General features: G+C 41.0%; 1 protein-coding gene across 20 annotated transcripts in view; it reads left to right on the top strand.

Annotated features, from left to right (window-relative positions):
• CADPS (calcium dependent secretion activator) overlaps positions 1–25479 on the top strand; it is a 465169-nt gene that overhangs the window by 281349 nt on the left and 158341 nt on the right. For all 20 annotated transcript variants that reach the window (XM_074313221.2, XM_074313220.2, XM_074313223.2 and 17 more), the window contains exons 8-9: positions 6575–6714; positions 18498–18564. In XM_074313221.2, the coding sequence (XP_074169322.1) occupies positions 6575–6714; positions 18498–18564 (207 nt within the window). The remainder of the gene's footprint in view (positions 1–6574; positions 6715–18497; positions 18565–25479) is intronic.

Raw genomic sequence — 25479 nt, 5'->3', positions numbered from 1 at the left:
GTGCCAAAAATACTTTGAGTGTGTGTGTAAAAAAGATTTAAGATCTAGACTCGGTTAATTATAAACAGGGTTTTCTGCCTCCATTCATATCCAGTGGGAAGATTCAAAAGTCAGGTGGGATGCAGGACAATTCCTCATTGGAGAGGAATATCTCACTCCTGCAGGAGGTTTAGTGTCCCTCCGCCCTGCCCATTAACACCAACCAAGCCAAACACCAATTATTCCACCACCACCCCCGTCCAAAAAAGTCCCCCCCCCCCCAATTTTTGAAACATCCTAAGGGATGATACCGATCCCTTGGAATACCACTGAGAGAATAAAGACATTCCTTCTTGCATCTCAGCTACTGACGCTGCACCAAACAGCCAGTAGTATTTTCAGAATGCAGGTTGAACTTGTCCTTTGCCAGCTTGAAATGCTTCCCTCACCTCACACTGCTTATAATAAAATCTGAACTCTGTAGCGCAGCCTACAAAGATTCGGGTGGTCTGGCTTCTGCCCACCGCCTCAGCCCATTTGCCCCCTCATCCACATGCTTCAGCATCCTTAGCCAAATTTCAGTCCTTCAAATAAACCAAATTCTTTCCTCCCTCAGGGGAACTTCTCTCTGCCTGGAGGGCTTTCCTCACCTCCCAACTCTTTGAAAGGCTCCCTTCTTCTCTTTATAAATGCACCCTCCTCTACTCTCCTCCTTGAAGAGCCTTTGTGGATTGTCTGTCCTCCTTCATTTGTTACCTCAGCCCCCAACTCACCTCCTACACAGAACTTAACACTAATGAGAGAAACAGAGAGAATTTACAGAAATTGTGGCCTCTCTTCTCCACCAAACTGTAAAACTCCATGGGGAGAGAAACCTAAACTATTTTGTTTGCTACCCTATACCCAGAGCCCAGCATATAGACACTCAATAAATTTCATTTCCTACTGGTTGAATGCATAATCTCTTCTGTAAGTTGTGTAATTTTAGCCAGGGTGTTTAACCTCTCTGGGCCTCTGATGTTTCATCTAGAGAATAATAAGAGAATACTCCAACACAAGCACGCAGACACCCACACGTAAGAACGCCAGCAAGAACACATGAACTGTGCTTCTGTTTCTCTTCCTTCATGTTTGCAATTCCTTCTTCTGCTTTCATTGATAGAACTGACCTGGAATCATGTTACTAGGACCTACGTCACAGATGGAAGTAAAACAAAAAGTAAACAAGGCTAACAGTAAACAGAGTGCCGCCCCCAACCCCCAAAAAAACGAGGAAGATGAAAGAAAAGAAGAGGTTTAGTTGCTTTATTTGAGAAATGACAAATATTCATTTCTACCTCTAGGGAAAGAGAGACACACAGAGAGTAGGGGGAAGTAGCCTGCCTTTTCTTTTTCTTCAAACTTCTTTTTCCGTGAAGGATCTTGTCAAGAATCATGAGTCTCAGAGACCTAGGACATTAATGTTAGAAGACAGAAGTCCAGGAACGCTCAACTTGAGTCTTTGGAGGGCTCCATGGACCCAGGAGCCCCTTGAAATTGTTTGCAATTTGGGGGTTGGAGGTTGAATGTGTGCATTTTTTTGGATATGTGCATTTTGCTAGTTCAAAGCATTCACGAGCTTCTCAAAGCTGTTCCCACTCAGAGAAGTTGAAACCACAGGGCTAGTCAAACCCTTTCATTTTATAGATGAGAAACCTGATCCCTGAGGACTGGGAGTTTTCCCAGGACCACCTGATTGGTTGGCGCCTATGCACTGTTGCACACGTACCATCGGCCAGGCCACTGTCTGAAGGACTTTATGTGCAGCCCCTCTTGCGTCTTCACCATAACCCTAGTGACGCAGCTACACTTATGACTCCTCGTGTCCACATGAGCACACTGGGTCCAGAGGAGTTAACTAATTTAGCAGGAATGATGCCTCATCTTCAGGGCCATTTTTACTACACAACATTGTCCTATATAAAAATAAAACCCTCGGTTCTGCTGTTGTGAAAGCAACAAGCTTGCCACAGCCCCCACACAGCCATTCATTTCTTAATAAATCATTCTCTCCTCCAGCCCCATTATGCATTTCTACTTCCTTCCTGCCAAAGAAACTTTCCACCGATTAGTGTGTAGCTGGCCTGCCTGGCCCTTGTTCCGGCTGGGGCGCCCTCTGCTGGCAGCACCTCTGTAGGCAGCTGGCTGATCACTCCCAGGTCTTTTTTAAAATGGAGCCGTTCCTTAGACTCCCAAGGAAATGTTTTTCTATGCTATAATTCTCCCCAAGCTTAGCGGAACACAGCCACTTTAGAAATCCCAGTGCCGCATTCATTCATTCAACAATATTTAATTTGTTCCATTTTTACTATGTTACATACTTATTAACATTTGTAAATGAAAAAATAATTCATGTACGTTGTTAAAAATTAAAATTGGGTATATAGTAAAACTAATGATCCCTCCCACCTCACCCCAGTATCCTTTCCCAGAGATAAACCTTGTTTTCAATGTATTGTGTATTATTCCCCAAATATTCTGTGCATGTACAAGCATATGTGTATATATCCCTCTTTAAAATAAAAGGAAGACAGCACAGTTGGAAGTTACTGTATACATATTGCTCTGCACTTTGCTTGAACTATCATAGTATTTGGCGATTATTCCATATCAGCCCATATTGACTTTCCTTCTGTTTCCATAGCTGCATAGTATTCCATTATGTGGATCCATCGTAATTTATTTGAATTGTTTCCAGTCTTTCGTTATATAAGCAATACTTCAGTAAATAACCTTGAATTTATTCCTTTGAACATGTATGTGTGTGTGTGTGTGTATACATATATATAAATTTCAAAAAATATTTTGCTGAATGAAATTTGAATTTTGATAGATATTGCCAAATTATCCCTAAAGAGTATACACCAATTTATACTTCCACAAAAGGCATGAGCATGAATATTTCCCCACACCCTTGCCAACACTGCAATATTATCACATTTTTATGCATTGAATGTGATTATTAGTCCACTGTGTCCTATCATTTGTGCTATGCACAGAGCAAACGAGAATGACAGGTAAAAATTCCTAATCTCAAAAAACTTAAAGGATATAGACATAAAAATTAGAACTTATAGTGCAGTGTGGTAAGTGCTTGAAAGGACACCTGGGGAACACATAGCAAGGGGACATAATCCAGTCTGGGGGTGTGGAGGAGGATGCCTTCCCCAGGGGCCACGCAGAGGTAGGGAGAGATATATAGGCTAAGTCTTGGGGGAGAAAGGCTCAGTATAAAACAGTCCCCCACAAGGACCTGCCTGCATGTCCAGGTAACAAGACGCGGAGGCTGGCTGGCGTGCGGCTTACTGCATGGGGTGGGTTGTGTTCCCACATCAGCACCGCCACATCAAAGCACAGCACACATGGGCCTCGGCTGAGATGACGAAGTGCTTGATTAGCAGCCTGGAATGTCCAGATGAGGTGTCTGGACTGCTCGGGCTTATGTGCACCCAGGAGGACCCCTAATAATTCAGCAAGGCTGACACATACAAAGGAGTTGTCGACCCATCGGGTGCACGGCAGGGTGGGGATGAAGATGGTGTAGAACTGCAGTGACCTCATCTCTCCATCCACCCTGAAGAGGAGGTCTCCCCAGGGAGCCACCACATGGGGGAAGAAGTCTTTGTAGAGAGGCCAGTAATAAGCGGAGGCCATTTGCATCGGCAAGCGGACACCATATTGCCAGTGGGAAACACGCCCAGAGCCCATATGGTGGGAGGCCTGTTAACAAGCTGCGGGTGCCCAGAGCGCTGCTCGCACTTCTTTTGCCAAATGGGCAGGAGTAGGAGGCCAGGGCCTTGCATGCTGCTGTTCCCGCCCTGGCTGGGATTTCTCCTATCAGCCTCCCCCCTTCCTTGCTTCCCAGCATGTCACCTCTTAGGTCACACTAACTCAGGAGAGAGGGTCAGCTTCACTGGGATCAGCAGCCCTCCTCTCCATCTCCCAAAGGCTGGGGTCTCAGGATATGGAGCATGACACAGCGTGGCCTAAAGGACAAGTGGTCTCTTGAGGGAAGGGAGAGGTCTCCACCTCCTAATGGCACCTTGGCTTACTCATTTACTCCCAGCGTCCTGCAGTATATCACAGTTAGCTAGCACCAGTTAAGTGAATTTACACATTTCGTGATAGAATTTTAACTAAATTAACCCTCACGAAATGAACAAGTGGCCTAAAAAAGGTTACTACAGAATGGCTATGATTTGAAGATAGTACTAGTATTGTAAGCCTGACAACCAACACGAAAATGGTGGAGCTGACACCAGGCCAGCAAGAGTTCTGTCATCCATATCATGAGACAAAAACAGTGCTGATGTAATCACACAGAGTCAGATGGCAGTTAAGACTTTATGAACTTATTTGTAAGACACTTTGAACTACAGATTTACATCCAGTATCGTTAATTACACTTGCCCTAAATATATGGTACCTTAAAATATAGCTAATAATAGAATAATATGGCTGCCACAATTCGCAAGATATTTAAAAATACAGTTTTTTGTCTTTAGCCCATCTTTTAAGACTTCTATATTTGTGCATGTTTTATGATACATGTCATAATGTAATATAGTAATACAAAGTAAGCATATGTAATGTAAAATATATATGGATATATATTTTTTACTGATATTTATATATAGGCATACCTGGTTTGATTGCGCTTCACAGATATTGCGTTTTTACAAGTTGAAGGTTTGTGGCGACCCTGCATCAAGCAACTGTATTGGCACCATTTTTTCAACAGGCTCAGAAGATGGTTAACATTTTTTAGCAACAAAGGGTTTTTTAATTAGGGTACATATATTAGACATAATGCTATTACATACTTAATAGACTACAGTATAGTAGAAACATAACTTTTAGATATACTGGGAAACCAGAAGCTTTGTGTGGCTCATTTTATTGCGATATTCACTTTATTGCAGTATTCTGGAACTGAACCCTTGATAGCTCCAAGATATGCCTGTATTTATATTGATATATTTTTATATTACTAGTGATATAGTTATAGATATTGGGCTAATTGCTCAAAAATATTTTGCTGACGTAGGACAAAATCAAAAAAACTTTGGCAGTCTCTGGTCTGAAATATCAGGCCTTATATTTCAGTCATGTCATCAGATATTAAGAAGAATCTAATTTTGTCTTTAGCAAAAAATATATAAATTTTCTTTCATCAGAGAGAAGGAATTTAATAAAATAAAGAAAAGTTCAGGCCTGGAGTCAGAAGGAGTGAAAAATCAGCGCAAGCGAGGCCTATGAAAGTGGGCTGATTTTGCTTTTCTGCCTCGGTCCCCGACTCTTCTCAGAGTCCTTGATCTGCAGTCACCCAGAAGCCATACGTTTCTGCCCTCCAAACACAGGCCAAGCTTGTGTGATGGCAGTGGAGCTGACACAGCATCTGGAAGGCCATGTCCACCCCTGAGACTTTGAGGCCCCCACCCCCTCCAGAGGTAAAAGAAGCTCAGGAAAAGAGCCAGACTTCCCTGCACCTGGAGAAAATAGAAGCTTTGAAAGCAGATCCAAAGCAACATGCAACAAACCAGGGCACGCTGCCATCGCAGAAGCAAATCTTAGCAAGCCCAGCTTTTGTTGTGCCTATATTTAGCTCACGTTCCCTTAGTTCAGGGGAGCTTCCAGACACTTCACTCCTCCCCGAGTGCACGTTCCCCAGATCCCATGGGGCTCCTGAGAACTCTTTTATCGAAATGCAGGAGTGGATTTACTGAGTTATTACCTTCTTGTTCCACTCGCAGCATGTGAGGCAATGAGAGCTGAGGCAGAAGTCTCGAATCAGAGCGCCATCTCTGAAGCACACTGGGGAAAGGCTTTCTCTAAAAGCTAATCCTCCTTCAAGCTGTGTGTGCTTTCTTCCGGGCCAAGACAGAGTTGGGTGTTGTGTGATAAGATGAAAAGTACAGGTGAAATCGGGCTGAAATTTGTGACTGTCCTCAAGCCCCTTCTCTTCTCTAAATGTCACATTTTTTATCCATCAAATAAGATCCCTTCCACATTCCCCCGTAGCCTCTGAGGAATTTCTCCTCTTGGAAGGAATCCTAAAGAATGGAAAGAGTGGACTAGAAGTGCTCTCTCTAACATGTAAGGATATTTCTTCCTTTCATACATCCATCTTTTTCTTTTTCCTTTTTTTTTTTTTTTTTTTTAGCATGTATCCAATTTTTTATATGAAGAGAATGAGTGGAGAACATTCTCTGTTCTGGGTTGCTTTAGTATTTTGGACTTGGGAAAAGTACAAAAACAGGATCACAGAAATCATGATCCTTACTTTTACAGAGTTAGCCAGGTAGAGAGACAGGAGAACAAGATAGCGCCATTTCTGTCCTCAGGCCAGGCTGCTTGGCAGAAGACCGCCACGATGGGTAGGTGGAGCCTTAGATATAAGTCCAATGGCCAGGCCTCCGTTTTATGTAACTGCCTTCTCTCTGGCTATGGAACCTGGATAAGACACTCAACTCAGTAGCAGTTTCTCATCTATAAAAACACACCCATAATAGTGTTTCTGTTTTCTGGTTAAGATGATTGTTCTTTTTCCCAACAGGTTATTCTCCATCCCACCCCAAACAGCCCCAAACAGTCAGAATGGCACAAAATGACAGTCTCCAAAAACTGTCCTGATCAAGACCTCAAAATCAAACTTGCTGTCCGCATGGATAAACCTCAAAACATGAAGCATTCTGGGTAAGTGTTTCTTCTCTGAGTGGTAAATTTGGACACACCTACATTTATTTCTTAAAATATTTTTTAAAAAGAAAAATTGATCTTCAGAGAACCACATAGAAGGAAATATAAAGGATTCATGAGAGGTTATTACAATACTTGACTTTGCTATTTACAGCCATCCCTCAGTATCCACAGATAATTAGATCCAGGACCCCCTGTAGATACCACAGTCCATGGATGCTCAAGTGCCTTATATAAAATGGCACAGTATTTGCATGTAACCTAGGCACATCCTCCCATATACTTTAAATCATCTCCAGCTTACTTATAATTCCTAATACAATCTAAATGCGGTGTAAATAGTTGTTACACTGTATTGTTTAAGGAGTAATGACAAGAATAAAGTCTGTACATGTTCAGCACAGACACAAGCATCATAGGCCTAACTACATACTTCACGTCAGCAACAACGGAATATTTTTTTGGACTATTTTTCATCAGCAATGGTTTGGATCTGACGATTTCTAATAGGATTTCCAGTACAATTTAAAAGCTTCCCAGAATGTGCTGGGTGATTGTGCTTTAGGAGGTTTTGTTGACTTCACTACCTTCTCAAAGGTATCCAGATCTTTCTGACTAGAAATCACTCACTTGCACCTTCATTAACAACCACATGCAGGAGGTGTGAGCAGTTGCCATAGGCAACCTTCAAACAAACAATTCACATTGAATCAGTTTTAGTTTGTACTGGAGAATTTAAATAAACACACACACACAAAAAAAAAACACAGAAAATGTATGATCAACTTTACTTCCTTAAGATTTGAGAGGAAAGACCAATTAAGTAATTTCAAGTTACGATGAAAAGAATAGGTCAAATACAGTTTTATTGTACAGATCAAACCAATGATTTGTACAGAAACTGTTTATTGACAACTGGGTATATGCTGAGTGGCGGCCTGTTAAACAAAATTGCTTGGACACCGCTGTCTCAGAAAATGTGATCACTTAGGGAGGGAGGAGTTGTACAATAGAACTCTGAACAGGGGGATGTTGAACCAACAGAAGGGAATGGATTGTTTTTCAAGGATTCTGCAGGTACCATTTGTCAACCAACTATCATTCGGTTTAGCCCCTGTGGTCGGTAGAAATGTCTCATTACACATGTCTCACATTTCCCTTGGGGTATATGTGTTTACAAGAAGGCGTAAAGTGGTAAAACTGACAGGAAAATTGAGATTGGTTATCTCAGTTTATCTCAGGGGTCAGAAAACCAACACCAGGGCCTCACCGCTGATTCAGACAGATTTAAATAGAGACCCAGGAGGGAGGGATGAGGACAGGAAGTACAAATCCCAGCAGATGAGCAGATCATAGCAGCATGCCATCCGAGAGTAAAGAACAGAGCCCCAGCCTTGGTGCTTCGGAGTTTTAGGAAGCAAAGAGAACTCAAGGTTCTGGAAAAAGATAGATACCTACCAGTCAGGGCACTGGAAGGGGTCAGGGAGAGGGAACTCCCTAGGAAAGAATTATCTGGCAGGGATGGGAACCCAATACTGAACCTGAGCTCTGGCTTGGATTTGGAAAATTTGCATGACATTGTCTGGAGGCCAAACTATTTGCAGAGGCTGAGGTGGGATTATGGCAAATCTCTTCTGCTTGGGCCTTGCAAAGGGCGTAGGGGTGAGCCAGTTCCCTGCTACACACTCATTCCTTTTTCAGCTGTCCACGATGAAGAGCAGCCAGCTTCTCAATTAAATTAGCGTCTCATGAAAATGTTCACAACTTTTTTCTGAGGTCAGCCTTTCCTCCTTATCATGCTGCTGGCGCGTCTTCCAAAATTGTCAAATGGGAATCTCCCACATATCGCCTCCCCTTCCATGTAAACATTCTGGCTGCAAGACAAAGGGTTGGAAAATTCAGTTAGGTTCCTATAGCACAAAGGAAAAGATTCTGCATCTTTAGCAAAACACTGGCTCATGAATCCTCAGTAGATATTTGCTAAAGGAACCAGACCATAAGGATAGGACAGAAGGAGACAGAGAGACGTGAAAAACGTAGGGAAGACCAAAGAGAGAGAACAAAAATATGAATGAATGTATCTATTCTCAAAACTGCTTTTTAAAAAACTTTCTTAAGAGGATCAGTAGCTCAGCCCACATTTCTAGGGTCCTTGGAAGCACTAGACCAGTTTTACAATTACTCTCATTGAATCTCCACACAAACACTTGACGTGGGCATTATTTTTCCCATTGGACAAATTCCCACATTCTCTTCATTTCCTCTGTTGGAAATTGAACTAACTACCGTGTTTCCTCCCGAAAATAAGATCTAACTGGAAAATAAGCCCTAGCATGATTTTTCAGGAGGACATCCCCTGAACGTAAGCCCTGATGCGTCTTTTGGAGCAAACCTTAATATAAGACCCGGTCTTATTTTCGGGGAAACACGGTAATCAGGATTCAGTTAGTTTTTTGTTGATTTATTTGTAAAATTATTGACATGTTTCAGATTACCTTGACCCTACCGATGACAGAAGAAATATGTAGCTCCCTTCTGACAAGTTCCATAGCTATTTCATATCACTAGGCTGCCATTTAAAAATTACCCCTGCCAGGCAATATACCCGGATGCCCTAGAATAGTTCTGAAGACTGAGAAATGGATGCCTTGATATAACAAACACCCTCAGACCCAGTGTGACCTAAATCGGGGGGGGGGGGGGGGGAGGAACAGCCTTAGTTACACCAGGATAATTCAGGGAAAATAGAAATGTTTATGGACTACATTTTTTAAATTTAAATTTAAAATAGCTTTATTGATCCCATTGTGTGGGAAAGAGAAATAGAGATATCAGAGCAGCGTCACAGCTTAGAGTATTGGAGCGAGAAAGGAATTTTTAAGAAGCATGGCTGAGGTTATAAATTGTATCCACTTTAATGTTTATTAAAACAAAAGGAAGCTCAGAATTATTCCTTTGGTGGACTATGGTTCCTTAAATAAGCCACTGAGCCATTCAACATAACTTTCTTTACTGAATAGAAAAGTATCAGTAAGAAAATCAATACTGCCTTTTGCCCTTAAGACATTAGTATTTGACATACTTGAGAATTAGCAACTCCTAGGTGTCTTTCTAATTTTTCATCTTTTACATCCAAATGATGTTTTAAGTTCAGGAAGTGCATTCATATACATTATCTCATTTTATCCCTAAAACAGTCTCATAATGATTAGGTATTATTAACCTCTTACCTTAATAAATGCCCTCTCCCTTCACCCAGTTGCTCAGACTTAGATCCTTGGATATCTTTGACATTTCTCTTTCTCTCCCACGCTTCACCTCATCCATCATCAAATTCTCTTCACTATACCTTCAAGATGAATCCTGATTTCAACCTCTCGTCACCACTTCCACATCACCATTCGAATCCAAGCCTCCATTACTTCTCCCCTTCACTTGTTGCATTTGCCTCATAAGCAGTCCCCTTGCTATCCTTGCCTCCCTGTAGTCTATTTTCCACCCCAAAGCCAGAGTAATTCTTTTGTAAAACACAAGTCAGATCCTGCCACTCAAATGCTAGAAAACATCCAATGGTTCCCCATCTCATTCAGAGTAAAAGCCATTGTTGTTACCATGGCTACAAGACCCTATCTGATGAGGACTTCACTCGCTATCTGACCTTGATCACTGCTCCAGACACATTGCTTCCTTGCTCTTCCCAGAACTCTGAGTGCACTCCCAACTCAGGGCCCTTGTCCCTACTGTTTCCTCTGCCTTGAATGCTCCTTCTCACCCACCCAGATATCCACATGGCTAACCTTGATTTCTGCATGTCTCTGCACCTTATCAAAATGCTTTTCCTGGGCCAGCTCTGTGCCCCCTCTTTCTTACTCTACTCTATGTTTACCAGAGCAGTTATCATCACCTCACATGTCATACATTTCTTTGTTTATTAGGTTGTTGTCTGTGTTTCCCATTAGACTGTAAGTTCCTTGTCAGCAAGGACATTTGTCTCCTTTGTTCAGGTAGCTACTATAGGGCCTGACACGTAGTGAAAGTCCAATAAATTATTTGCTGCATAAATGAGTAAATGAATGAATGACTCCCCACTTTACAAATAAGGAAACTGAGGCTCAGAGTGGTGAAAAGATGTGCCCAAGTCAGAGTAAGCCTCAAAGCCAGATCTAGAATTGTTTCAGTTCAACCTTAACTGTGCAACTGAAACTGAAATTCAATGAACCACAGTCCACCAACCAGGAGTAATTCACAGCAATTCTGATTTTTTTGTTTTAACAAATCTAAGAAGCAAGTCTCAGCCATGCTTCTTAAAATTCCCTTTCCTCTTCCCGTTTCTTAGCTGTACCACTGCTCTAGACTTCTTGTTCTTTAAAACCATCACACTCCTCTCTCCTCCCCGTAAGTCTCCAAGACACCACTCATATTAGTGGTGACTCTCAAATTAGACTCCTCAGACTGGACTAGTTACTCGAAAATATTTTTAGGATTCCCTTTATCTCCCTTATTGGCTTATTTTCTATAAATGTCAATTAGATCTAATTGGTTGATAAAACCTTTTAAATCCTTACTGATTTTCTATCAATTGTTGATAGACAGATATTAAAAGCTCTGACTATAACTCTAGATTTGTTTGTTTCTCTTTATAGTTTTCTGTCCATTTTTGCTTCACATATTTTTAAGTTCTGTTTGCTGTTATTAGATACATAAACATCTAAGATTATTAAGTCTTCTTATGGAATTGAGGCATTATCATCATGTAATGATCTTCTATAACCCTGGTAATATTCTTGGCCCTAAAATTTAGTAAATATAACCATTCCAGATTTTTAAAAAGGTAATGGTAGATCTTAAATCCTTTTCTATTATTTTTTACCTATTATGTCTTTAGAGTTCAAGTTCATTTCTTATAGTCAGCATAGAGTTGGTTCTAGCTTTTTAAATCCAACCTGAAGATCTCTACCTTTTACTTGTAATATTCATTTAGCCTATTTATATTTAATGTGATTATTGACATGACTAGGTTTAAATTAAATTGCTATGTGTCATCTTGCTATTTGTTTTCTGTTTGTTTCATCTGATCATTGTTTCCTTTTTCCTCTTTTTCATCCTTCTTTTGAATTAATTGAATAGTTTTATGATTCCATTTACCTTTTTTTATTGTATTATTATATATAAACGCCAATTAGGTGAATTGCCTAGAATGTAATCCCTGGCGCTACCACTTACTAACTAGAAGCAAGTTGTTTAACCTCTCTGGACCTCATTTTGCATAGCATAAAGTGAAGTTAATGACAGTCCTCATAGCGTTGTTGTGAGGATTAAATGAGTTGATAAATGTAAAGCATTTAGAATAGGGTCTGATACATGGTAAGAGCTGTAACTACAGTAGAGTCAGTGATGGTTGTCATCATTGATGTTTGCTTTCATCCATGCTTTGCACTTTTTCTTGGCCCATGGCCCCTGCTGGGCTGCTGTAAGAAGATTGAGGCACCTGGAGCCTAAGCAGCTTCCTTGTTCTATTTCAATCCCCAGGGTGTGGGGAAGCCTCCCATTAGGAACCATGGCTTTTGTCTTACTGTAACTGCTACTCTTAAAAGAAATTCTCATGAAGCATTTCTGGAAAGAAAAAAAGATCTGCCTGATTACCACATGTGATGGGCTAGACACAATGGTGGCACAAGGACACAGAGAGAACAAATGCCATCCTCCACCTCAACTAGAGCAGCACCGACTCCCTGGCTCCTCTAGGCTCTTCAGTCATTTCTGCCTTCACAGTCCCCAACAGGAAACCTCAGCATCCCTGGAATCCATGGCCCTCCCAGCCATGATTTCACCTTTGTAAGGTGCTCAGGGGCAAGTGACTCTGGCAAAGGTCTTGATGGAGTCACACACTCTTCTCCCTGCAATGGATGCTCATCCCCAGGCATCCTAAGAGAAGATACATGATAAATAATTTTCCCCATGAATAGCTATTGAGCACCCATCACGGGCACACTTAGTGCTAAGCACAGACGATATTTAATGAACGGAGCTGAGATACTACTTCATTTACTTTCACAAATACATCGTGAAGCAGAACCGTCCCTTTTTTATAGACAGATGACACCCTGGGTCCTGCCCTGCCATCTAGTTCTAGGGCAGAGGGACGCTGAGGCCAGGGAGTCTCCCTTGCCTTTGATTGGGATTCCTGGGACTTAAGTTGAACCCAAGTGCATCTTCCTCGTCTCTTTTTAGTCCTTTGTAATTCATTCTGGATTCTCGTATAACTAAAATGCCCCTAGCAAATGACAGGAAGGTCAGTGACCCACTGGCATGGGTCTTACAAATATGCTACAAGAAAGGATACATTAGAATCATGATGTAAAATATGACCTTGAGATCCAAACCCAGACACATACACCTCACTTTATTTCCCAATAGATGTGTGCCCAAAAGCTTAAAGTAAATTGAAATAAAGAATTCGAAGATGAATCCTTTGCAAAGTTGTAGTCATATACTCTTTATACTAGGACCAAATTGTAGTAGTAGTAATAACACTAACAACGAACAACAATAATGTCGAACATTATCGACAACTTACTATATGCCAGTTACTATGCTAAACACTTGACCTGCATTATCTCCATCAATCCTTATAACAACTGAATGGAGTAGATCCTATGCTCTCCCCATTTTACAGCTAAGGAAACTGAGGCACAGGGCAGCTAAGCCAAAGTCAATAGCAGGGCCAGAATTCTCACCTAGGTGTTTCCACCTGAGGCTGAGATATAACCACTAGGCTAAACTTCTGCTCACTACACTAAAATGCTGATTTATTTATTTGTAAACCCAGATTCCCACATATCTGGATGGTCTAAAGCAGGGGTGTCCAAACTTTTTTCAACATTTTTTACCAAGGGCCATATGCGGTAAAATACACAAACAGCCGGGCCACTCACTCGAGGTGAAGTACGTATTGCCTCACCTCGTTTATTTAAGTAAACTAAATATATTTTTGGAATTTGCTGCGGGCCAATTAGCAATGGATTGTGGACCACAGTTGGCCCGTGGGCCGCAGTTTTGACACCCCTGGTCTAAAGAGACAGTTGAGGGCCAGTAATGTTTGCACAGATAGATCTGTCTGTAGTGTGTGGAGATAGAGGTGGAAAGCCACCTGTACATCTGCAATAACTGATTTCCATCTGCTCCAGGTATTTTGCATTCTGTTTAATGAGCATGTTTCAATCTAATAAAATACAGAACCGGAGCTGACTAGACAGAAACAATCCATGGCAGCCCTCAGTTTTCTCGGTTTTGACACCTTCTGGTATGTGCCAATTAGCAATAAATTCTGAGGAAAACCTCAGAAGGAAAGCCCCTCCTTCATGTTAACCAGTGGATACTTTCCAAAGGAGGATTGTGAATTTTTCTCTGGTCCCACTCAGTGTCCCCATTCAAAAGCCCTTCACCAGATATCTTCTCTGTTCAGTGAGAATAGCAATTCATGTTCTTATTTCAGGAAAGAAACCAGTTTGTCATCTAGAGTGGAAAGAATAGCATCGTGAAAAGAGTGTTCTAGAACCTGGCTGTTCTGAGTTTAAATTCTGGCTATGTTAGTCACCAACTGGAAAACTAAAGTTCTTTCTGAACTTCAGTTTTCTCATGAAAAATAGGGATAATAGCATAATGACATACCTAATAATAATATTTACTTTGTGACAGATATTGTTCTAAGCACTTTACATTTCATTAACTACTTTAATCCTCACAACAACCTGTGAAAGTAGGTACCTTTATTTTTATTATTATTATTATCTCCATTGTGCAGATGAGAAAACTAAGGTAGAGATAAGTCTAGTAACTTGTCCAAAGTCACATACAAACAAAAGCAGCATGGCTCCAGGTTCAAGCTCTTAATCCCTCCAGGTGGGTATAATAAATTCATGTAAACTGCTTGGCATAGCGCAGAAGTCTAGTGAAACTACATTAAGTGGTAGCTACCATGTTTCCCCGAAAATGAGACCTAGCTAGACAATCAGCTCTAATGCATCTTTTGGAGCATAAATTAACATAACACCCAGTGTTATATCATTATATATTATATTATATTATATTATATTATATTATATTATATTATATTATGTGATATTATGTGATATTATGTGATATTATGTGATATTATGTGATATTATGTGATATTATGTGATATTATGTGATATTATGTGATATTATGTGATATTATATTATATCCGGTCTTATATTAAAATAAGACTGGGTCTTATGTTAATGTTTGCTCCAAAACACGCATTAAAGCTGATTGTCCATCCGACTAGGTCTTATTTTCGGGGAAACACAGTATGAAGGGAAAGTTAATGATTCAATATGAGTTGCATTCTAGCGGCCTTTTCCTACCTCCAGTCTCATCCTTTAAAACTATAAACACTTTAAATGTAGCTCTGTTCATGGCTTCAAATCTCTCTATATGGATTCAAGTTAAGGGGAAAGAGAAAATGGATAGGAGCTGCCAGATGTAATTCCAGGAAAGTATGAGACTGTTACAACCTTGCCAGCCATTACTAAAAATACAAGACTTTTCACACAACTTTCTTTACTCGATCTTTTATTTCATCTATGTACACATGTCCAGGAAGATTCCGTTTCATGTGTTTAGCTATTATTTACTACAAGTAGCGAATAATATGCTTTCCTCTGTAAACAGAGATGTTTTATAATAAGGCTGACATTTATGGTACATCTACTCTGGCCAGACCTCATGCTTACACTTCCCAAGCATCATCTCATCGAATCCCCACAAAGCTCCGGCCGTTTCCAGAACGCCAAGAGGGTAAGCAGATTGCCTAACAGCTCAGAGCAACCTGCAGAGCCAGACCTGGAAGACTATACCCTTACGTTTCTATTACATTTCCGCCGTGCATATGTTAATATATTATTTCCAAAAGGTTGCGAGCACTGTCCAGGACGGCTAAGTGATCCATGGAACAAACAGCTGACCGTGTTGGCTTCGGGGCTGATGAACTTACCAGCCATCCAATCATTTCCACAGCCTCCGCCTCCATTCTCTCTCTCGTCTGCACCACTGTAACCATCTCCTCACTGTCTCCCACCCTTCTTTCTTGCCCCTTCCAGCTATAATGCATTCATCACCCAGCAGCCACTGGGATCATCTTAAAGAGAAATATAAGTGTACCACTCCCCTGACTAAAACCCTTCCGTAGTTTTCCAGCCTTATTTGGAGTGACTGCATTAATGATCTGTTTTACCCATTTAAAAGATCACTCTATCTGCTGTGTAATGAATGGCGTGTAGGGGCAAGAGTGAAAGCAGGGATGCCAGTTAGAAGTCTGCCATGGGCCAGGTGGACATTAGGGTGGTTTGACTGGGTAAAAGCAGAAGAGATAGAAGTAGATGGGATATAGTTTAGAAGGAAAACACGAAAAACTTGGCAATGTATTGCATGTCTCTATGCAATGTTTTAAAATCTCATCAAAAATCTTTATAAAAATCACTCTGTTTTTCCAAGAACACGGCATTTAAAATGAATTAAAATATAGCAAATATTTATTGACCCCCTACCGTATACATTCAGCCCCTCAACAATGCTGCAGTTATGGGCACTGAGACCCACGAAGTCGAAAGTCCACGTATGACTTTTGACTCCCGTCGGCCCTTCACATCTGCAGATTCAATCAGGGTCGACATCCGCAGGAACCCAAGGTTGGAAAACTGCTGTTGGGGATGCAAAAATACTATTTTGAACCGCTATTGGTTAAACCTTGTGGATGCGAAACCCACGGATACCAAGGGCTGACTGTATTTATTTGTTAAAATCTGCATATAAGTGGACGTGCGCAGTTCAAACCCATGCTGCCCAAGGCCAGCTGTATAAGAACTATGCTAAGAATTTAGAAAGAAGGTTCCTTCCGTAGAGGAGCTCACAGAATAGATACAATAAATAGAAAAGCAAATAAGTTATTGCTAGCAGCAGAATTTATCTACGGAGCCCAGGAGGTGATGACATCAAGGTAAGGAATATGAGTTCTAACTTCAGGAGTTGGGAGAGAAAGCATTCCCAGCAGCATAACATGTACAAAGTTATGGAGGTGTGAAACTTTATGGTGTGGTCAGTAATTATAGATATTGTGCAGAAGCTGAGTCTAGAGAGTTAAGCAGGGCGGGGAAATGAAGAGGTTTCTAGGCCAGGTCAAGATGCTAGATTCCGTCTCCGTATGCCAAGGTTTCCCTGAGTGTATTCATTCCCCTAGTGGTACACAAGATAGTTTACTGATATACAGACACACATGTATTACTTATGTAGTTACTAAAGTATTTCAATGTGTGCTACATATAATAATATTAATATAATTACATAATGTATTATATATATATAATAGGCTACAATATAAAATTTTCTTTCAAAATAAATTTAGTCATGTGAAGTAGGTCAATTTAGAGAAAAATTTCAAGAAAATCACAGAATAGGTGGACAGATATAGGATAAATCGTGAAAGTGGAATGTGAATGGCCAAAGTTTGGGGCTCCCTTCATGTAAATAGGGGAGACCCACTGAAGGAGTTTCAGCAGGGAAAGCCAAGATAGCATTTGTAGATGGTAGAATGTATCTCACGACTAAGAGGGGGATGAAAATCATTCTGGTGTCCCCGAAGCCCATTAAGACATTCCCTTAGAGTTGTCCATGGAAGCAAAAATGTGGCTGGGGCTGAGCAGAGTGAAGAACTCTGCAGGAGGTGAAAATCAACTGCACTTGGCAATTGGGGAATATGGATGGGGAAACAGAAGGACCCAGTCTGATCTCTGGGTTTCTGGCTTGAAAGTCTGAGTAGATTTTGGCCACCAGTCACTCCAAGAGCCCCTGACATTTGTCAAACAGTATAAAGTCTAAGTAGGTGTATTCTTTATGTTCTAAAGCAGAATTGTCCGATTCTTGGTGAAGTGAGGATTTGGAAGTTGTCCAGTGGTTTTGATAGCAAATAAAGCCAGTTTGGGAACGCGAGTATTTGAATGTATTTGAATATGACCAAGTCTCTCCCTATTTGGTCAGATAGAGCCTGAAAACCACCAGCCTCACTTCCTTGATCAATGCCCATTCATAAAACAATCCACAAGGCCAACGGGATAATTCATGAATGAATTACTAACACTCATCTTAAAATCTCCAGATACCGCTGACCTGTGCCTCTGTAGTTGTTAACCTTCCTTATTATTTCATTTTTCTGTTTAAAAATTAATTTTCATCAACAGAAGAGCATTTGGGGAAAAGGAAGGAATGTAGGAAGGACTTTCTATGTTAACATGAAACTTCTCCCCTGTAATATACCTGCATTTGACAGAATTACAGCAAAAGGAAATGAGGGAAGGTTTTCCTGAATGAGACTTGACAAGAGGTAAAGGAGTTGAAAGTTGTGAGATTTAGCACTTTTTTTTTTTTCTCTCGTGTACAACACCTTTCAGGAGTTTCCCTACCTTAAAAAAAAAACTTTTAGCACATATACAAATTAAGTCACAGTGTAACATTTTCCAAGGTGTTTTCTGGAATCAGTCAAAGAATCCAACACAATCTGAGGAGGGCCCCAATTCCTTCTATAAGTAGAAGTGAAACTTGCCAGGTCTTTCTTATCCTCAAACACACAGCTCCTAAATCTGCTTTCTGCTTCTGAGCCGTGTGCCTTTCCTTGTTTATGAGTACCAAGCTTCACACTACAGTGTATTAAACAGTGTCCTCGTTCAAGCATTAATGCAACGTTTGTCTTTCTCATTTCCCTTAGGTATTTATGGGCCATCGGTAAGAATGTCTGGAAGAGATGGAAGAAAAGGTTTTTTGTATTGGTGCAGGTAACTCTTCAACTCTAATGTCAGTCTTAAGAGCCATTAGTTTTAAAGATTTGACAGACTTAATTAATGCTTTTTCGTTGCGGTAAACTTACTTGAAGTACACAACGCTCGTGCATTTAGCTCAATGAATTTTTACATATGATGTATCCACATAACCACCGTTCGGAGGAATCCAAACCATTTCAGTATCCAGAGGGCTCCCTTTTGCTCCTTTTCCTATTTTTATATCACTTTAAAATTGAAAAAAATAACACATGCTCATTACTTTTTCATTCTGACAATACAGAATTACATAAGTAGAAGTGACCCCCCCAACCCCCCACACCCTGTCAGTAATGGAGGACCCCAGGGAGGGAGCAAGCATGTGTCTGGTTAGGGCACTGGGACGTTAACATGGTTTTAGAAAAATCTGCTGTTTCTGAAGGCACTAAGATACTCATTATGGGAATATTCAGTTTACTGAAACTTCTTACATCTATTTTATTGTTTAGTGTGTTTGAGTTTAATTACCTGTAGGAGAGCACACCATTCTCTTGATGCCTGGGATTTCCTGAAGTCTTAACTGACCTCCTATAACTATGCTTAACAGTCTGGAACATCTCTCTCCAGGTAGACTTTTTTTTAACCAAAGATAATCAAACGCTTCATGTTGTTCTGCAACTTGCTTTAAAAAATAAATCATCGTAGACATTTTTCCATGTTTGTACATATCGCTCTGGCTCTAAAACCTGTAAATTCCCCCCCGCACCTCCCTTTTTTTTCTTGTGGTGAGAATTTTTAAGATTTACTTTCTTAGCAACTAGAATTTTCCTTTTTGATAGACTTCTGGGCTTCCCCAATTGGGACTATTATTAACCATGCCGCACAGGTTATCTATGTATAAAGATACAGATGCAGATGCAGATATTGATATTAATAATACATTACTAACATACACATAGTATCTTAGCTCTCTTGAGTGTTTCTTTAAGAAAAAAAATGTCCAGAAATAGTAATATATATCCTTGAAAATCCTTCCCTTTTTTTCTTGTTTCGGTTTGTTTGTTTTTTGCATTAGGATTTTTCAGTTTACAAAGGAATTTGCCATTGCCTCTTTTTAATTTGCAGGCTCCACCAGAGCATGTAAACTGTAATTCAATTTGCAAAAAGTTAATTTATGCTGTACTCTGAAAGACATCACAAAGTGAGTCAACTTGTAATTTAGTAACTAACAGTGTTTATTGGGTTACTTTGATGGCTATAAGTACTGGTTAGTATTCTGATCACTATCAATTCTGAAACCTCCCTGTGAAGCAACTGCCTCTTAGGCCTAAATGGCCTTGAAAGTTTCTCCAACCCTGAGCTTCTAAGATGAGACATTCACGGATTTACTCAAGTCTGGGCCTCTAAGGCAAAATGTATCTCTCTGGCTGTGAAGAAGAAGTAATCTTTTTATTTATTTTTTTTTTCAGTTTTGCCAAGAGTTCTTTTTATTTAGCATTGAAACATGCACAAAGAAGAACGACTTTTGTGCATTTTATATTAATTAAACTACTATTAAATGCTGTTCCGAATAGCCTTAATACAGTAATAATCGGTATTCATGATTATAACAAGAGGTGATCTTTGCTTTCACAATTGTTACAGGGTACAACAAAACCTTAAAATAAAGTAGCCAAAGGAAAACTTTGGAATTATGCCCAACCCCCCAAAATAATACGGGGCAAAGCAGTGGAAGACATTTTATCCTGAGATGTATTTCCTCAGACTATTAACTGACCAATATTTATTGAGTACCTACTTTGTGTAAGGCACGTTGATAGGTCATAGAAAAGAACTATGAGGCCCAGTCTCACACTTCCAGAAGAGCATCTGATAGAGTTCTTTATATAAAACGGCAGAAATAGACTCAAGGTAATTAAGATTTTTTTAAAAGAAAAGGAATGTATTGGCAACCTCTTGAGGTAAGGGATTGTTGAAAAAGCTGAATGACTAGTCCTTATTACAAACAGAACCCAGACTACTTCCAGAAATTCAAGTGGTAGAAACCATGGCCAGTGTCATCAATGTGGTCATAAGACAAAATGGGCTCTGACCATTTTCAATCCTCACATCTCTACTTGAGGGCCAAATTTGAGAGAGAGAGAATTGTGTTGGTCCAGCTTGGGTAACACATCTAATTTTTAGCAGGGACAGGCCATGGTACTTTCATTAACAGGCCCACTGGGCTGTGTCCAAGATAAAATCAGGATGTCATTACCAGAAGGAGAAATGGATGCGGGGCAGGCAAAAGCAGCTGATGTCCACCCCTAAGAGAGCACAGTGTAGATGGAGAGACAAGATACATCGAAAGAAGCAGTGCTGAATTATTGATGGTTCTCCCCGTCAGTACTCTCCCTTGGCATAGCAGCCTCTCTTGGACTCACTTAGGAGACTATACGTTGGCCGCCCTCAGTAGACTCTATGCTGTTTCATGGCCAGTTCTGTTTGATTCATCTTGGTGTCCTTCCCTGTTTCACCACCACACACGTACATCCTTTAGCTCAGCATATGGTACGGGCATTCAGGAAATGTTTGGTGGAAGAAAGAAGGAAAAGGAAGAGAGGAGAAGAGCCCCGGCAAGACCTCGAGTGGTTCTGAGAAAGGAAAGATCATATGGCCTGGAAAGTGACCACTTCCCAGAGGAAGTGGGACAAGTGGCCCTCTCACCATGACATGGAGTCTCCTCTCCCACTCTGAGTGAACCAGTAATTGCTCCACTGGACACACAACTTTTCTCTGAGAATCTTTGAAATAATGAAGTTCTTAGGGAAGTAGCTGACCTCTTACTTTGGGAAATATTTTAGGGGGAAACTCTTCAGGAAAAAAAGCAAGAAGAAATGTGCCCAAAATATCAATGAAGCCATGTCTGTACAACATGTACTGAATGGAAAAGGAGAAAATGAGTTTTAGGCCATGCACCTAGAACATAGATGTTTTAAGGCCTTCGCACTGAAGCTTCCACCCAGAGAAGATACGACTCACACAGTAGCTAAAAAGCAAGCTCTGTGCTCACTTGTGAAAATCATAAAAGGGTCCAGCCCATCTAAAGCTCAGTGTCTTTCCTAAAAGGGCACAAGAGAAGAATCTCAGGATTTGATGAGATGTTTCAATACATGTGATTCTCTTTAACTTTAAAGAGCCATTGAGATGCATTGGTTATATCGATCTCCCAAATTAAACCTTCTGTTTCAACCTAAGTCAGATTCCTTCCTTAACAACTTCTGTGGCCTGCAGAGGGACAGCCCCACCATCACAGTTGTAATGGGAGAGCCAGGATGAGAACTAAGGTCTTCTCTTTCTTTTCTTGTCCTGTTCACCACAATAATGTCTAAAAGCAATTTTGCTGGCCGACCTAGAAAACACTGCATTACTTTTGGATTCTTCCTGTTTTTCCTTCTCCATTATTGAAGTCATCACATCTACATGTGCTTTATCAAAATAATAAAGAGAATACTCACCCCCTTTGAAACAACTCCGATACCAACATAGTTGCAGGAGATAAGTTCAAGGGCACCATTGCTGGCCCGTGCAGGGGCAGCAGAACTATCCTGAGTTGCTTGAAGAGAAAGATGGCAGTCCAGATAGTGACAATTAGCCCCCAACAGCTGCATGCAACGTGGAGTTCAGTCACACATGCAAATTATGTTCCCTTCCTTGTTAGCCACCAGACCCTTCCACAGAAACTCAAAATGCAGGGGAAACCAGGAGAAGCACTCTGGTCAATCTGAGGGAAGAATGAGGGAGCTGAAGAAGGAAGCAGATCCCACACAGCCTGCCCCAGTCCCCTGGGCATCCTCAGAGGGAGCTCTGTGGGGAGCAGTGTACAAACCCCCACACAGGAAGCGTAGCTACCCAAGTGACTTACTGAATATTGGTTCCTTTCCACTCAGATGTCAGATCTCATGGAGTGTTTTTTGTAGAGAGTTTGCAACACAACTATGTGTTCTCCAACACAATTATGAATTCCATTAGATTTAATACAGGGATATTTGTTCGAAAGTCCTAGGAGTAAGACACATCCAACATGAGTCTCCTCAAAATCATCTCCTCTCCTGCCCCATTCTCTCTCTCTCTCTCTCTCTCTCTCTCTCTCTCTCTCTCTCTCTCTCTCTCACACACACACACACACACACACGCACACAGAGTCTACATTTTGTCCGTAATACAGAAATATTAAAATTCTCCCTACGTGAAATTTCCTTCTAGTGCTACTACCTTGGGTGGGAAATAAAGATAGATTATAAATGGACTTCCCAGCAGCCAGGACAAAGGACATTCTCAGAGGGGTGTGGAACCAAAGCAGCAATTCTCATTTTTAAGTATCAGGGTTAAAATTATTATGGTTGTGACTGGAGTCTGCCCCACCAACTGTGAAAGGCATGAAGCAGTTTCAGGGTGTTTCTGTGCCAGAGACTTAAGTGTTCCTACAAGATAAGACAGTGTTCCCCACCTGAGGACCTGGGCCACCTGCCCCGGCTGCTATTTAGCATGCAGACCCCAAGGTGCCGTCCAGAAGGCTGCGACCCAAGAATCTGTGCATGTCACAAGCTCACCAGGTAATACTGACGAAGGCTGTCCAGAGTGGTCCCGTGCCCTTCCCTGCACCAATCACTCTAAGCAAGGAGATGCACTGATGACTGGCCACGCCTGGGCCACACATCCCACACAGCCCACCTACAGCGAGAGGTATAATTAACCCTACACAAACTCTGTGGGCTGAAAGTGGAGGAGAGGGGGAACCCCCAAGGAGAGTCAGTGTTCAGTCACCACAGGGAAATGAGCCCTCTGCATGCAAATATAAGAAATGTCCCACAGCTGTTATCATCACCATCGAAAGGCAATGCAGTTGAGTCCCAGCAAAGTTAACTGAGCTGCCCGGGATCACAACCTAGAAAGTAATGGATCTGAGACTCAAATCCAGGTCTGTAGAGCTCCAAACTCATTCTCCCTCTATTCCACCAAATGGCCTTAGTGTCAGTCAGGAGCATGGTATTTAGACTGTGGTTCTTCATACACAACCACATCACATGAAAATGGTCCTTGGTCCCAGGAATTGTGTGCGTCACATCATAAACATTTTCTCCATCCTCACATCTTGACTCAGTCAGTCAGTGTTTCCTCATGAAAACCTTCCCTGACCACCCAACTAAACCAAATCCCCAAGCTCTTCCAGGATCATCTCTCTTTTTAATACTAATCACCATTAAAGTTACACATTTCTGAGAAGATGTGATTAATGTCTGCCTTCCCACTAGACATGAGGGCAGGAACCATATCTGGTTTTGTATGTCTTTATATTCCCAGCGCCAAAATATACCCAAGTTTTGTTGAATGAATGAATGAATGAATGAATCTGCCATAAAGAAAGAACTCTTTTCTAAAATGTAGTATGTGAATTGTAGACAGGGCTAGTAACCAGAGTTCTGTAAAAATGACAGCTGAGTTATTCTCAAAGATGGAAAAAGGAAAGGGAAGGGAAGGGAAGGGAAGGGAAGGGAAGGGAAGGGAAGGGAAGGGAAGGGAAGGGAAGGGAAGGGAAGGGAAGGGAAGGGAAGGGAAGGGAAGGGAAGGGAAGGGAAGGGAAGGGAAGGGAAGGGAAGGGAAGGGAAGGGAAGGGAAGGGAAGGGAAGGGAAGGGAAGGGAAGGGAAGGAAAGGGGCATTAGACAAAATGTGTGTCTGTGTGTCCAAGTATTTTAGTCTTCCATGGGTGGGAGGAAGAAGAGGGGAGAGTCAGGGACAAAAAAGGACTAACCTTCTTATCTCATAACTAGACTCTAGTTGCTAAATATAATTGAAACTCAAGGCAACTTTAAAATTTCTAGACAGTTCCTCTATGATAAAACAATGGTTCTCAAACTTTAGTGTGCCTTAAGAAATACCTGAGACAGTTATGAAAAATATAGATTCTTGAGGTCCACCATAACCTAAGATCCTGTTTTAATTGGTCTGACTTAAAAATCTGCATATTTATAACCTACCCCCACTACAAACAAATGACAAAGGTGGCCTCAGTCCACTCTTTAAGAAACATTATTGCAAACCTTTCCCTAATTTAAAGAACTGTTTGGAAAGGAGCTACAGTGTTCCTTGTGTACTTAAAGTTCAGCCATCTTTAAAACAAAACCTCACAGACCCAGCCTCAGAAGTCCCTCCTGCCCATCCCATGATTTCATGAGACAGGACATACCAGCTAAAAATCCCAAAGATGTAAAAACTGTGGTCCTTTAAGTCCTCCCCTCAAAAGTGCACTCTCAGATATCACTTGAGATTACTAGCGCTTTCTGTTTTCTGTTGTTCTAGTCCAGGCTTTTAACCAGGGGTGACTGACTCTCTAACATATATTCTAGGCTCTTTTATGCCGTCATTACAACAGCACTAATCATTAATTTTCATTAAATATAGTTTAAGTAGAATTTTACTGTGACAGACAAACATGCATTTGACTGGGAATAGCTTTCACTTGGTGATACCTTACGGAAGCTTAAAAAAATATCAACATGCTCCCAAACTTGGGTATTTCTTCCCTCTCAGGTACTCTAGAGAGACTGAAGTTCCCCCCAAACTTGCAATAATTAGAAATATTCAAAGAAAAATTACCCCCCCCCCTTTTATTTCCTAAAGTAAGTTGCCAAATCCCAAGTTAAAACTCAAGTTTATTTTAGCCCATTTGTCAGGACAACTTCAGCAGTATTACCAGAAGAGGGCAGCAGCATACAGGGCTCGAAGAAAGCAGCAACTAAAATAGAAGAAAAATCAAAAAGCCCAAAGCATGTAGAAATAGTAAATTCATGATCTTGAAATAACACCCTTCTGTTGTGATTTGTTTTCTGATCTCAAGTGAGTGTCTGCATCTCTCTATTTGTTTGGCTAATCATCACATTAGCAAATTGTAT

The sequence above is a fragment of the Rhinolophus sinicus genome, chromosome 5 (assembly GCF_057876585.1).
Source record: "Rhinolophus sinicus isolate RSI-liver-muscle chromosome 5, RSI-T2T, whole genome shotgun sequence".
Classification (NCBI taxonomy): domain Eukaryota; kingdom Metazoa; phylum Chordata; class Mammalia; order Chiroptera; family Rhinolophidae; genus Rhinolophus; species Rhinolophus sinicus.
The sequence above is the reverse complement of the archived record's forward strand: the minus strand, read 5'-3'. Positions and strand labels throughout refer to the sequence as shown.